The 14,387-nt window shown below is 41.2% G+C and overlaps 1 protein-coding gene across 2 annotated transcripts in view; it reads right to left on the bottom strand.

Moving 5' to 3' along the window:
* Window positions 1-2,287: 2,287 nt before the first annotated feature.
* HIPK3 (homeodomain interacting protein kinase 3) overlaps window positions 2,288-14,387 on the bottom strand; it is a 69,042-nt gene continuing 56,942 nt past the window's right edge. For both annotated transcript variants that reach the window (XM_066551824.1, XM_066551823.1), the window contains exons 11-16: window positions 14,131-14,292; window positions 12,349-12,627; window positions 10,071-10,211; window positions 8,387-8,622; window positions 7,991-8,118; window positions 2,288-6,341 (exon numbers count right to left, since the gene is read on the bottom strand). In XM_066551824.1, coding sequence (XP_066407921.1) covers window positions 5,865-6,341; window positions 7,991-8,118; window positions 8,387-8,622; window positions 10,071-10,211; window positions 12,349-12,627; window positions 14,131-14,292 — 1,423 coding nt within the window. In that variant the 3' untranslated portion in view covers window positions 2,288-5,864. The remainder of the gene's footprint in view (window positions 6,342-7,990; window positions 8,119-8,386; window positions 8,623-10,070; window positions 10,212-12,348; window positions 12,628-14,130; window positions 14,293-14,387) is intronic.

Below are 14,387 nucleotides of genomic sequence, written 5' to 3' on the forward strand. Positions count from 1 at the left end.
GTGCATGTTTTATGTAGAAAATACAAGTAGCAGATTGATTTGTTATTTCAAATTATTTTAAAAATGTGTATTTTCCAGAATGATGAATGGATCTTTTACAGCTAGTGAAAAATCACCGGGGTTTTACCAAACAACTGTAGTTAACTACTTCCTAAATTTAACTTTTCTAATCCTGTTTGGGTGGGGTTTTTTCTTCCAGATCCAAAATTGCCTTGCTTGCACTAGACCTACTGCAAGCATCCCAAGTCTTGCTTCTTTTGATGAGGGAACCCATAAGATGAGGATTTCATTCATGGATGAGAAGTGACTGTGGCGAGACAGTGACTTGTCTGTGAAGCTGGTGGCAGGCCATGGTATCTCTTTGCAGCAGAACAGTTGGCATTTTTCATTTTCATGAAAATCTCACTCCCCAAAACAAGCACAGAATGGAGTGCAGCCTCCAGGCACCTCTGCCAACAGGCTGTAGATGCTCCCAACCTGCCATTTCAGAGTCTGAGAAGAATCCATCCAAATGTGTACTTCATCCTCTCAGCATAAAGCTTTATTATTCTAACAAAGCATACTCAGTGCTGTTCCCCAGGACAAGGGCAGGTAGAATTATCTGAACCTGCTTAGAGCACAAATCCACCCCTCCTGAGAGACAAAATGCAACTTCCTTCCTACAGGTGGGAGGCAGGAAGATATAATTAACATTAATCACCCTCAAACCTTACCCATGACTTAATGAGCCTTCCTGCACAGCAGGGCAGGCATAGTCAGGGTGGGGAGAGGCAGGAGGGGCTGCAGCCTTCCCCTGGCGCTCCCAGAGCTCTGCCCTGCTCAGACAGCACCTGCTGAACCTTTCCCTCTCTAGTGGGGAGCAGCACTGCCCACAGCCCTCCCAAAACTCCCACTTGTGCTGCCTCAGTCCCCTGCAGGAGCTTCACAGTGTGCAACAGCTGCAGGGCTGAGTGTGACTCCACCACAGGCACCAGCACTGCTTTGTGAGCTGTAGCAAACAGAGCTTCTTTCTTGCCTCCCAGACACTGATCACCTGCCCAGCTGAAAAGCCAGGCTCATTCACTGAACCCCTTTGTCCTGCATGTGACAGCCCCATTGACTCTGGAAGGTTTTCCTTGAATGAATTTCCCGTCTTAACTGCAGTACAAACGTGTACTTTGCATTTAGTGACAGGGAAAATACCCAATTTTAAAGCAGTGTTTGTCACCCTAAAGAAAGTTAAAGAGGAAGATGACTTACACATAACTGCCTGTCCACAGGATGGGAAAGAACACAGGGGACAACTGGACATCATTACTAACAGAAAGGACTTCACAGGCAGAGAATTCATTTGAAAGGCTCAGGCTGCCTTTCCTTCTTTGTTAGATGTTGCCAGAAGTGAGAGTGTGAAATGCTCTGAGCCAGGGGCCCTGTTTGCTATGGGAAAAGTGGGATCTAGACACCAATATGCATTTAAAAGTCAACAATACACAAGGGTGGCTGTAAAGAAGGGAAAGGAAGCAGCTTTTGAAGCCACAGGTATCTGCAGAATTTGGACAGAGGTGTTTACACATCACCTGAGGCACAGAGCTGCAGGAAAAGCTTTGCAGACACTGCGACCAACGGCACTGAAGCACAGTGACAGATCCACATCAGCAGGATCTGATCCTCATCAGATCTTACCAGATCTCACCTGATCCTCACATTTAGCACTTTAAAGCTTTCTGTCAACTCTGAACTATTCTGGCATCAAAAATACACTGTACTGTCATGTCAGCCTTTTAGACTTCATTTTTGACTGACCCTGAAACACAGTGCTAGGCACAGAAACCCCCACCCAACCACCAGCTTTAGGAAGCACTGCAGCCCAGGGCACAGTGAGCACATTTGGCAGACAACAGCACGGCCAAATGTGCCTTCCATGGACGTCTGGTCCATAGCAGGTGGCCATCTGGAGGCACTGACCATGTGGGGCCATCTGTGGCAGCAGGAGCACCTTCCTGCTGGCCCAGCAGCAGCTGCCACCAGCTTGGCACAAAGCTCAGCAGCACTGAGGTGTCTGCTGCTATCTGGGCCAGATCACCTTCCTCTGAGGCTGTAAAAGTGGGACATCCAGAACAAAGAGCCTTCGAGGTGTGGCTGCACTGAAGATGGCTTCTCAAGACCCTCTGAAGCAAGCTAATCAAATTTAAAACTTCAAAAAGAAGTTCAGTTGAATGACCACATCAGAATGTTAGAGCCCTCTCTGTGAATTTTCATCATTTGCCTTCATGTAACACAGCAACAAAATAAAAGCCACCAGAAGTCATCTGCTGCAATATATATTTTAATTCAAAGTGAATCTTGACAGTAATACACCATAAATTCTTATTTTGACACTCACCAAAATAGTCACCTGGAAAACCCGCTTTTTGTGACAAAGTACAGAAGGCTTGGTCACATTTAAATCACTGAGAACTAGAAAGAAATACTATCGCAAACTGTAAGAGACATTACATCCATAAAAAATTTTCCCAGTCCTCATATTGTAATATTGCACAGTGCAATTGCTACATGGCCAACTAGTGTAGCAGAGAAATCCAAAGCAAAAAAAAAAAAGCCACAAGTCTACAAATTGTTAAACAGTAACAGTTCAACCTCATTAATCAAGTCTCTATCACTGGGTGTTTCTAGAACAAGTCTTCCTACAGCTTGCAGTGTGATTTAACTTTTACTTAACACAAACCACGTTAATTAGCAGTAAAAACAGAAAATTTAAAAATTAAAACAAAACAAAAAAAGAGGAGTTAATACAGTAGCATATTTGACCAATAGAACACCCTGAAGTTAAAAACTGAACACAAGAAATTCATCATATAAAACCTTGCAAATTAAAGTAATATGCAGATATGCAATTCCATAGTCATGCAGTGTTTTATTTAAAAAAGGCATTAAAACGGTATTGTGTAAAAATGCTTCTCAGAGGATGACTTTTTTCACAGAAAAGGCCCTCACCCTGAAAGCTTTTTTTTTTCTGCAGATGGGCCCCAGACACTTGCAGTGACAAGAGTCTGTTCTCTCAGAGTACATTGCGGGAGGAGGGGGGACAGTCACCTGGGGTGTTGAATTTAAGCTGTGACAGGATCCCAAGTATTTCATTCTTTAAAATGCAGACGTTTCTAAGATTATAATACAAAGAAAGAGCAGCAGATCTAATCTGGGGGAGCGTTTCCAGCAACCTTTCCCTGCACAGGGCAGGACACTGTGGTGGTGACACACAGAGAACGGTGTCAATTCAACAAGCACATCAGCTCCAAACTTTAAGCACAGTAAAAAGAAAGTAGAGAAATTACATCAGACCCATGATGATCCCCGTGGCCCCAGGAAAAAAAAAAGAAAAAAAAAAGCAGGTTTTTTTTGTTGTTGTTTCTTTGTTGGTTTTTTTTTATTACCACGATACAAAAATCAATGTGCTCTGCTTGCATTGGTGGTTCTTGGTGTGTCCATTGCCTGCAATGGAGTGAGCACCAAAAAAAGGGAGTGAACAGAAAAGCAGCACGAGTTTGAAGTGGTAAAGGTGGACATCCAATTTGACTCCCCATGTTTAGGCTTTACATACGTGTTGGTAAGATTTCAAATTCATCAGGATACTCCTAGTTGCTAATGTATACTTTATATACACACACACTTGTACAAAATGCATAGAGTTGATTACTAAAAACATTGAAAGTTTTGGGAAAAATTACGTTCCTTAATTTTCAGTGTGATTAAAAATGTACTGCTGGTATTTTCTCTATTTTTTTTTTTGTTCTAATACTGTTGTATTTTAGTTATTACTTAAAAATAAATCAAATGTAGGCACATTTATTTCATTCAGACATTCATTAAATAAAACACTGCTTGTGTTAGTGGAGTAAAGAAAAAGATTACCAGTTATTAGCTTATTGACAGAGTTAAATTCAAATGCTTTGCACTCTTATTCCAGTCAACATTGCAAGGATTGTATTCCAGATTTTGTTTTAAAAAAAGTTAAGTCAAGCCTGCAAGATGCAGCTTCTTAAGTGTCTACACAATGCCAATATGAAAACATAAAAAAATTAAGTTACATTAATACATCCACTTATATGCAGTGATGAGCTCAAAGTTAATGGAGATAAAATACTGATGCAAATAACACACCCCAAAAAAACATATGCAATCATCTTCCATCATTTACAGTATAGTAGTTACGACACTTCAAACATGAAAACAAAATAAAAATTAAAAAAAAAAAAAAAATAAACCAAACCCAAACCCCAGCTTCTATTTCATGTAATTAGACTTGTACAGAAATTAGAAGGCTAAGAAAGAACTAGTTAATCACCTAATTTCACAGCTATCTGAAGTGGCAATCATTATATAGCAGCTTATCTATGATACATTCAAGATAAATGATACAATTTATTACTTGCCCATAAGCTAAAACACAGCCTCAGCTTAATACCTTCCATAAATCCCATCTCTACACTACAGTATACTTGAGGTCTATGAAAAAGTAGCTACCTTTTATAGGAAATGGATGATTAAGTCTTTGGTGCTGCAAAAGCAACTTCATTTGAACAAAACAAAAAACGAAAAGACACACTTCCTAAGGAGAGAAAAAAAAAAATAATAATAATAATAATGCAAAAAGCATGTAATTTACGTCCCTGACGGAATGTATTAAATAAGCAAACACCCACAACAGGCTAAAACAAATACTATTCATGTAAAAAGACTAAAATCTCTCCCATGCATAAATGAAAGATTGCACACAAAGAACTCACATCTTTTTCAAGCTTCAACAGTAAATATTCTGCTACTAGTTATTAAATACTGCATGGTTTGCTCAAGCTAAGATGAAACCACATCATGGATCAACAAGCACTTGGCTTCTCCTTTCATTAGCTAGTCAGTCATGCCTACCTCACCTCTAAACATTTTATTATATCCAATTAGACAAACACTTTTAAAATAAACTACTCAGGTTGTATTGCAGTTCCATTTACCAGTATGAAATACTGTCTTGCATGTTTCTACCCAATAGCTACTGAATCAACTTTCCTTAAGCACTACTAAAGTCCTGTCTTGAAGCTAGATCATTCTGGGGGGGAAAAAAAAGACAGCAAAATTCAGCTACAGCAAAACCTGCTGCCTTCTCAATCAGGAAAATACACCCAATACTAAAATAATACCACACAAAACCCAAAATGAGCATTACGCTATCAAAAAATCAGCAGATCTGAATTTTTAAGTGCTGCAGTCCTCAACATTTATATATAAGTAATAACATTAACAACCTCAAATATTTAAGGCACTATGTGTGGGAACAGTTTACAATGCAGCTGAGATTATTAGGACAACAACATTTAAGAGCAATGTTTAGGCCTTTTTCTTTGCCCATGCAAAAGACACATGCAATGTGAAGAACAACAGCTCAACTTTTAGATAAGTGACTCAACATTTAAACACCAAGATACGCAACACAAACGAGTTTACTTCTACACCTGTACTGCTGACACATGTGCATCTGTTGCTCTAGTTCTGTACACTGAATGGCTTCCCAAATGTAGACGTGTCTTGCACTAGTTAGAAGGCAATTTTATAAAAAATAGCAGGAGCAAAACCAGACTTCTGCTCCCATAAGTCACCTGTCTAAAGTTACTATATAAGAAGATAACATGACCAAAGACAAGTTATACCAAATGTGCAAAACACATTAAAAGTGAGTTTGTATTTTTTTTTTTTTTTTTAAAGCTCAGAGTTGTTTAAATTGCACCCAAGTCTACATGATTCAAAAAAATAATTTTCCTGTTGTGCCATGGCTAAATACGTAACAAACACCATGTTTCTTCTCCAGCCAGCCCTCCTGAGCACGGGGTGAGCTCTCACATGAAGGGGTACTGGCCGAGCTTGCTGGGGCTCAGCGGGAAGGCGGCGTAGGCGGCGGGCGAGGCGGCCACGTAGGAGTGGGGTGGGAAGAGGGCTTTGTACTGAGTCTGCTGCAGGCTGGGGGAGGGCAGCAGGCGGGGGTTGATGCCCACGGGCACCTGGTGCACGATGCCGTTGCCGGGGTGGCTCAGCCCGTAGGGCGGGTGCTGCAGCAGCGCGCGGGAGGCGCAGGGCGAGGCCAGCAGGTGCGCCACGGGGGCTGGAGAGGCGTAGGGCAGCAAGGTGGGCTGCCCACCCAGGTGGGAGCTGCCCGGCAGGTGGCTGGGGCTGCCCTGGGGCAGGGAGAAGGCGTGGCTGGCCACGGTGCCCACCAGGAAAGGCTGCTGCTGCTGCTGCTGCTGGGGCTGCTGCGGGCGGCGCGGGGCGAAGTTGCTGTTGTTCCACTCCTGCGGCCCCGAGGAGAAGTGCTGGACCTGGCCACACACACACACACACACACAGAGAAACAGGCAGGGCTTAGAGATCCACAGAGCACAGAGAGGGGAAAAATGGAGGAGAATGCACTAAAACTAGTCAACTTAAAATCGGGAGGAATATAGAGACGGGGATTATCAATGCTTCGACAGAACAAAAAAAGATACATTAGCTATTTAGGCAGCAGCACAGACAATAAGAGATGGAAAACAGAACACAAGTTATTTTAATGCTCTTGCAAAGGGAAAAAAAAAAGGGTAAAATGCCATGCTGGGCTGTTTTAACAGAAATACCATGTATCACATGAGCAAGGTGCTTATTCCACTCTACTCAGCACTGGCTTGGCATCAATTGGAAGTGCTGCATTCAGTTTGGGCACCATAATGAGGCACAAAGAGGACAAATAGGAGAGAAATTTTAGAGGAGAGCAGGAAAAATAATAAACGGATTGAAAAATATCTGAGACAACTAGGCAAACAGAAGTCTAGGTCTATGATCACAGGAAGATGTGGCAATCATTAACAGTTATAAAGAGAAAAGACTAAAAATCAATTACTCCCATTAAACGATGCAGACTTCAAACTACACAGGGTATCTACCAAAGAAGGAAGGAAGGATCAGCATAAATTTTTGTAATGAAAATAACATTCTACGCTTTCTGCCAAGAGGCTGAGGAGCTGCAGACACTGAAGAGATTAAAAATTAATACCATGCTGATCATATTAAGGTTTGCTTAGAATTAATTAAACCAATCCTTTTGCATAATCATGCAGAAGGGGAGACTGTGTCACCCACCCAAATGTTTCTTTCAATCTAAACTATTCAACTCATTATTGCTAAATCCTCTTATCTACACATAGCATGCTTTCATTTAACATTTAACTGACAATATTCACAGTTTCTCTGCAAGACTTACACAAACAGGTACTGCTCTAACATTAATGCACCTCCAGCTATCTAACCAAAAGCTCAATGCAGCTACAGTTCCAAGATAATTAATTAAAAGGAGCTTAAGCTTGATGTCACGTGTCAACTTCAGTCCCCAGTCACAGCAGACACATTTGCTGTGTTGTTGGGCAATGATAAAAGTAACTTTTAAATTAGCTTTAGGTATCTTCCAGCATTGGATGGAACTACAATCAGAGTCTCATCTCCCCTCCAGCTTCACTACCTGGCAGCAAAGGTAAGAAATAGTTGGGTTTGCTGAGCTATATCTCACCTCTGGACACTCAAACTAAAAGATTTTCATGCACACTACTGACAGAACAACACTGAGATACAGCTGCAGATTTTAACTGCACACTATGAGTATTTTAGCATTTGGATGTAGGAAAAATAAATGCTAACATATTTTTGTTTTTGTCTGGTGTTTTGATATAGTGCAAGCATTGACAATTTTCCCAGTGTGGCTTTTCTGTTTTTTGGGGTTTTTTTTAATAAAGTCAGCTATGTTAAGCAAATTACTCAAAATGAAAAATACTTATGACTTGCCCAGTAAGTTGAAATCCACTTTGCAAGATTTGAACACTTCTTTAATCAAGCTGCTGAAAACCTGCAGCTGCCACAGACAGCGACTGAAACTGCGAGCGTTCAGTTTGGAGCTCAACTTCTTGAGTGTTTGGGGCTTGCTGGGCGTGAGCACACATACCTGACTGAAGTTCCCATGGTGCTGATGGAATGCTGATGTCAGTTTCTGCTGACGGCTCCCCACCACACAAGACTGGTTTATTCTCCCCAGGACAGACCGACCCTTCCTCAGTGGCTGGCACGGAGCGTCTTCCAAGGAAGAAACAAACAATGTTATGCTTTTGTTGTCACTATTCTCTTCTGGCAAAAGTTAGACAAGGCTTCATTTGCTTAAGCATGCAGGGAAAATAATAATACAATACACCAATTATTTGTCAAACCCTAGCACTGTTTAGGAGTGGTTACTACAGATTAGCAGTTATATGAGTAGATCAAAATCTTCATGTATATTGAATAAATAAATACTGAAACATCTATTCTTATCTACTGGCATAGAAAAACACCTGAACTAACTTACCTGTATTCACCATCTGTTCCTCAAGATGTAACCTGTTTTCAAGTCTCATGGGTGGTACCACTACTGTGCAAACAGTTGATTTGGTTTCAGGGTTAACTGAGGCTCTTGCTTCCTTATTTTTATTGTTATTGTCCACAAAACCATTTTCCACAAAGGGGCTGTCATGTCCTGAGGAATCTGAGCTTGGGGAACCATCCACTGTATCACATCCACTCTCCTGTTCATCATCTGACATACTGTCAAAAAATAAAAGTATTGCAATGAAGCAGAGGGATTTTCATGATAGAGGTACATTTTCTTAAATTAACACATTAAATTTCTAGTGAAATTACTATAATTTAAAGTTAAATTATATATAGAAATTGCTCAAAGGTGGATAAAAATGATGCATTGTAATTACACAGGCACATATATTCAAACTCATCCTACCCGTATATTGCAAGGCTTAAAGAAAAGAGATAACTCCTTTAAATTAAAAATTGATGGAATACATGATTAACTTTAAGCATACAAGAAACAGCAGTGAATTCACTAATGCTTAAATGCATGGTCAAGTCCTTTAGTGATTTTAGAGCTCATGCAACATGTCCTAATTGCATGCTGCTTAAAATAGGACATCACAAATAAAACCACTTATGAAGATTACTTTTTGTGAAAAGTACTTTGACACTATGAGGGCCACCACAAAAGTCTGAAGATTTAACCAACAGAATCAGGTAATTCTGAGTAGTTTTTTCAAGTAACAAACAGTGATAATGTGACAACTACTGAGCAATTAATTGTACTTCTATATCATTAACTTTTTATTAGAGTTGCTAATTATATGACTTTGTAGAATGCTACTGAAACCAGAATCCAACACACTCCTCTGCTATTGACAAAGTTGAATTAGCAAGAGGAAGTAAATTACAGGTAAGCTCCTTACAATTCAAAGAAAATACCCTAAAATCAAGTAGGACTTTATAAAAACTTAGCTGAATTTTTGAATGTTTTGATATTAAAGAATATCAAAAGACTGACAGTGTTAACTACCAACCAGTAAGACTACCTGATGCAGACTCAGAGTTCCACCTCCTTGTCAATACATGCTCTGATAGAATCTTTCATTATTCTAAACAAACTTTTTTCGTTAGGACCTTAATTAGAATTCATTTTTCACCATGAAACTGCTGAAGGCTCAAGCTAGACATGAGGCAGTGAAGATAAAAACATTTCAAAGCTGTTCACAGCAACAGTGTTCACCCTAAGTGAGCCTTACTTTTATAGAAGAAAAAAGGCATCAATTTCATGAAAGATTACAAGATACACAATGGAAAAATCAGAGACTGCAAAAATTAAAAAATACGTGGTGACCAAATCTGTCACGTACTATTTAGGCTTATTTAATCCTGCAACTCTAGAAGATTTTTATTCCAAAGGAAGCTGCATGCAACATGTTTATATTTTCTGTGTGAGCACCATTCATTCAGTATTCTGAAAGCTTCCACTGCAGCAAGACAGATCTGTTAGGAACAAGAACAGAGCAGTATGTGCTGTGCAACTGCAGGCCAGCAAATCAATTTTTAAACAGATCATTTACCCTCACCAGCTGGCAACATAACAAAACCTGTGCATTTTTTAGTATCAACTGGGCCTGCTGTATACCAAGATCTTTCTTTTTGCTGCAAGGAGGCTGAGTTTTCACCTGTTGGATCTCTTGCAAGGAGAGGGGCTGGAGTGCTCCGAGGAGCTGGTGCTGAGCGTGCTGTCGGGGCTGCTCAGGGAGCACACACGGTCCATGTTCAGGGTGTTCTGGCAGGCTTCACACTCCAGGCTCCCCTTACACCTGCACACAAAAACACAGTCAGCAAACACACATTCACCACTCACCTAGGTAAAACTGTGCAATTAAAAAGGGCCCATTGTCGCAGACATCTTTTTATGAAAAATCCTTTCCTTAGGATTTTTCCTCCTGAGAAGCTGAGAAGCCTCAGGAACAAAATGTAAACAATGGTTATTTGCTGCTGTAGAGTGCAACAAGTAGATCTGTGATTAGTCTCATGTGCTTGTTTGTAATTAATGGCCAATCACAGCACAGCTGGCTCAGAGAGAGTCCGAGACAGCTGCCTTTGTTATCATTTTTTCTTATTTTATTCTTAGTTTAGCTAGCCTTCTAATGAAACTTTTTCTTCTATTCTCTTAGTATAGTTTTAATGTAATATATATTATAAAATAATAAACCAAGCCTTCTGAAACACAGAGTCAGATCCTAGTCTCTTCCCTCAATCTGAGACCCCTGCGAACACCGTCACAGCCCATCATTACAAAAGACCCCTTAAATGTAAACTAGTATCCAATTCCTTCCTTCTGTTACATCCAAACCAGGCTTTAAACCTTTACAGTATTCTTTTTTGAAACCTACTAAATGGGTAATTTTTTTTAACTGAATCAATACTAAAACAAGTAGATTAAAATGTTCTACTACAGCAGTTCAGAGCCTTGAAACTTTTGACAAAGCTCAGATTTTAAATGCATGTTCCTCCAGCTCAGAATTATTACAAGTAAGCAGGAAGTCAAACAAACATTAGACTTTTAAGCCTTGCATGCTTCTGTGATGGCTCTGTGAAAGAAAACTCCACTGGAGGACAATACCCAGCACCTGCTTTTGCACCCAAAGGTTCACCTTTTCACACTGTTAGAGAAGTACTTTCTACCCACAGGTATGCAATAGTATCTAGTGGGTGCTACTACTAGAATGGTAACGTTGAGTATATACAGCAAGAATACTGTTCTTTAACAAATAAATAGGGCATGGCATTATGAAAAAAGCCCTAAAAAAACTATGGTTTGAAAAGGCATAACACATAGAGATTAATGTGGTAGATTTTTGACAGTGTTGTTCCCTTTCAGTAACAGAGTGCTACAGAGTTAACTTTCTGCTGAAACTTGATTAGGAGCAAAATGTTTGTCCTTTTTTAACTCAGATTCATTAGCTGCGCTGGTGCCTAGAGAGGCTACCTGGGACAGAGGCTAGACAGAGTTAAAGAATAAAGCAGGGATTTTTTAATAGGCCTTCAAGGGGTACACCTTGGGCAGTACAAGAGCCTGGCCAGGGCTACACCCAAGATGGACCCCAAGTCACCCCAAGTTTTCACACTTTTTATAAGTTTTGGTCCATTTAAATATTGGGGTTAATTGTCCAATTACAGCTTCAGGTTACGAAGTCCCATCCTCCCAGTTTCCTCTCCTCAATTCATGGCTGTTTTACACTTTTTGGGCCTGAAGCTGCAATGGTGTCCTTGGGCTGGAAAAGGATTGTTTTGTCTAACTAGACTGTGAAGAGAACTTGCTAACACTTTATATGAAGTTCAGAATTACATACTAAAGCAATACAAAGCATCATTAGCACTGATGCCTTCAGGTTTAGATTTAATGAAAATCTAAAATATGAAATCTAAACCTGAAGGCATCAGTGCTAATGATGCTTTGAGAAGGCTGCCCTAGAGCAGAGGCTGGGCAGAGCTAAAGAATCAAGCAGGGATTGATTCAAAGCATCTCCTCCATGGATCCACCTTGGGCAGCACCAGAGCCCAGCCAGGCCTGCACCCAAGATGAACCAAAATGGCCCCAAAATGCACCAGCGCTCCCGGGCTCTCTCCCTTGGATCAGTTCTGCTCCATTTGCATCTTGCAGTTCATTGTCCCATTCCAGCTTTAGCCCCTGCAGTCCCACCCTGCTTGTTTTTCTCTCTCCAGCCCACGGGGTTTGTGCTCTGGGGCTGAGATTGGGATCATTTGTCCTTGGTGCCCAGCTGGAGCAGGAATTGTTTTGTCTCCCTGCTCTGTGCACAGAGCTCACCATCCCCTGATGTGAAGCCCAGACCCACACACTAAAGCAGCACAGAATGGGAAAAACAGAAAAGCTGAATGGCTGGGACAGCTGCATCTAAGTCAAGCCTAACAAAACCCAAGGCAGATGCTCACTCCCTCAGCGAGTGCGTCCGTGCCACGTCGTCCTCGTCGGTGTCACTGCTGATGGTGATGACGCTGACGGGGCTGGGGGAGCTGCCCAGGAACAGCGCCTGGCGGGGGCTGCTGGGGACAGGGGGCTCGGGGGCCAGCCTGAGAGAGGCCTCCTGCCCCTCCGAGTTGAGATTGTCCTGTGCTTCTATACAACTTATCCTCTTGACAGCCTTCAGGTTGAGGATCTTTGGAGAGATAAAGGCTGAGTTGTGGATATTGGTGTTTTGTAGCATGTTGCTCCTGAGGAGGAAAAAACAACAATTTGGCATTTAGTGAATCTCAGCCTGGGCTGTTTTCAATGAAACCAAAGTAGGCAATGTAGGCTAAGTCACCTATTTTTAAAAAAAGCAGGCAACGTAGGCTAAGTCACCAATTTTTAAAAAAGCAGGCAATGTAGGCTAAACCACCAATTTAGAAAAACACAGAACAATAAACACAGGCAAAAATACTTGGCATGGACAGTTTCAGACAAAAAAGATACCAAGTATGTAATATTAAAGACATTAACATTGAATACAGTATACTGAAAACGCCACGTTCTCATAAAGGTAAAAACAAATGAAAATCCCATGTGGGTGAAAAACCAGCAAATAAAATCCAGCTGGATTTCCTGCAAGGATTCTCCTTGAAAACAAAAGCTGGTAGCCTCCAGATGAACCCCTTGCTTAATACAAGACTGCTGACACTGCCCACATAACCCACACACTTTCCCACTTATGGAGCATCTTTTGCATGGCACTGGGGCATATTTTCTTCAGCAAGCAGCTGAAGTATTTTTGGCTATCAGTGAAAGGTGACTGTAAGGCACACAGCAACCCTGTTACACAGCCTCTCTTTATTTTTAGTTGTCTAAACCTCACATATCCTCCTTCATGTAAACTTAGGAATATCTCATTAGAGCTACCTCAGGACATTCTTACACTTTCCCAAAGCCTGCAAAGACAACATTCTACCATGATAGGCACATACTAATCAAAAATAATTAAAACTAATTAGCATTGCAAGTATTGTTCCATCTAGTCTACTGCCAAAATAACTTAAAGAGAAAGGACACATTTTCCCAAAAGACTAAGAGGAATTGTGTCCAACAAAGATATCACTTCTACAAGTTGTTCCCTTGCCCACAAAACAGCAATAACAGGTGTGGGAATCCCACCTGTGTGGGAAAGCTGCAAAAGGCAGGCCTCAGAGACAACAGAACTGTGATTAGAGCTAAGCAGTAGCCATGAGATAGGTCAGCAGAAAAATTATGTAAAAAGTAGAAAAGTAAAGACAAATAGAACAATGGTCTGTGTATTAACGCTGGTCTAGAATAACTCCCTAAGCTACAGAAAAGTTTATCTTGCGAGATATTAGGAAGTTCTAAGCTTAATAATGGAGCTCTGTGCGTTGTGTTTCAAGGCTTACATGCAGGTATCGTGTTTGCAATAAGCAGGCATTGTTTTAACCAAAGATACATCTGCTTACAGTGGTTGGATGGAACTACTGTCAATGTGCTTTTGCTTTGTGTGATTGGGCAAAAAACTTATAAACTTTTAAACTTTGTAAGTTCTTGGTCTGCTGCCTGGGATGTGAGCTGCTGGCATCTTCCCATTGCCATAACCACGTAATGAGGCTGATGCTGGAAAATAAACCAGCTCAAGGCACGTTCCCAGCAGTCCTGTCCTGTTGGTGATTTGTACACAGAACCCTGCCAGTGATACACTGTCTTTGAATGTTCTGTCTTAGAAATATTCTACTGACCTGTTCTGGCACAGTTTGTTCCTCTTGGTAGCTGCAGGCTGAGGCCAGACAACGTGTGCAATGCCCACACTAATTGGCTGAGGGGCAGACAAGGTTATCTGATGTGTTAAGAGAGGCTGTGGTATCATTGAGCTGTAGCGGGTGCCCTGGGTAATCATCTTCCTGAGGAAAAGGAAAGGCAGGTTTATACTGCAGGTCTTTCTCACCAGCGCCCCCATTCCTTGTTAAATCCCAGCCACTTGGCACAAAAGTAGGAC

Source organism: Molothrus aeneus, chromosome 6, assembly GCF_037042795.1.
Source record: "Molothrus aeneus isolate 106 chromosome 6, BPBGC_Maene_1.0, whole genome shotgun sequence".
In the NCBI taxonomy this organism is placed as follows: Eukaryota; Metazoa; Chordata; class Aves; order Passeriformes; family Icteridae; genus Molothrus; species Molothrus aeneus.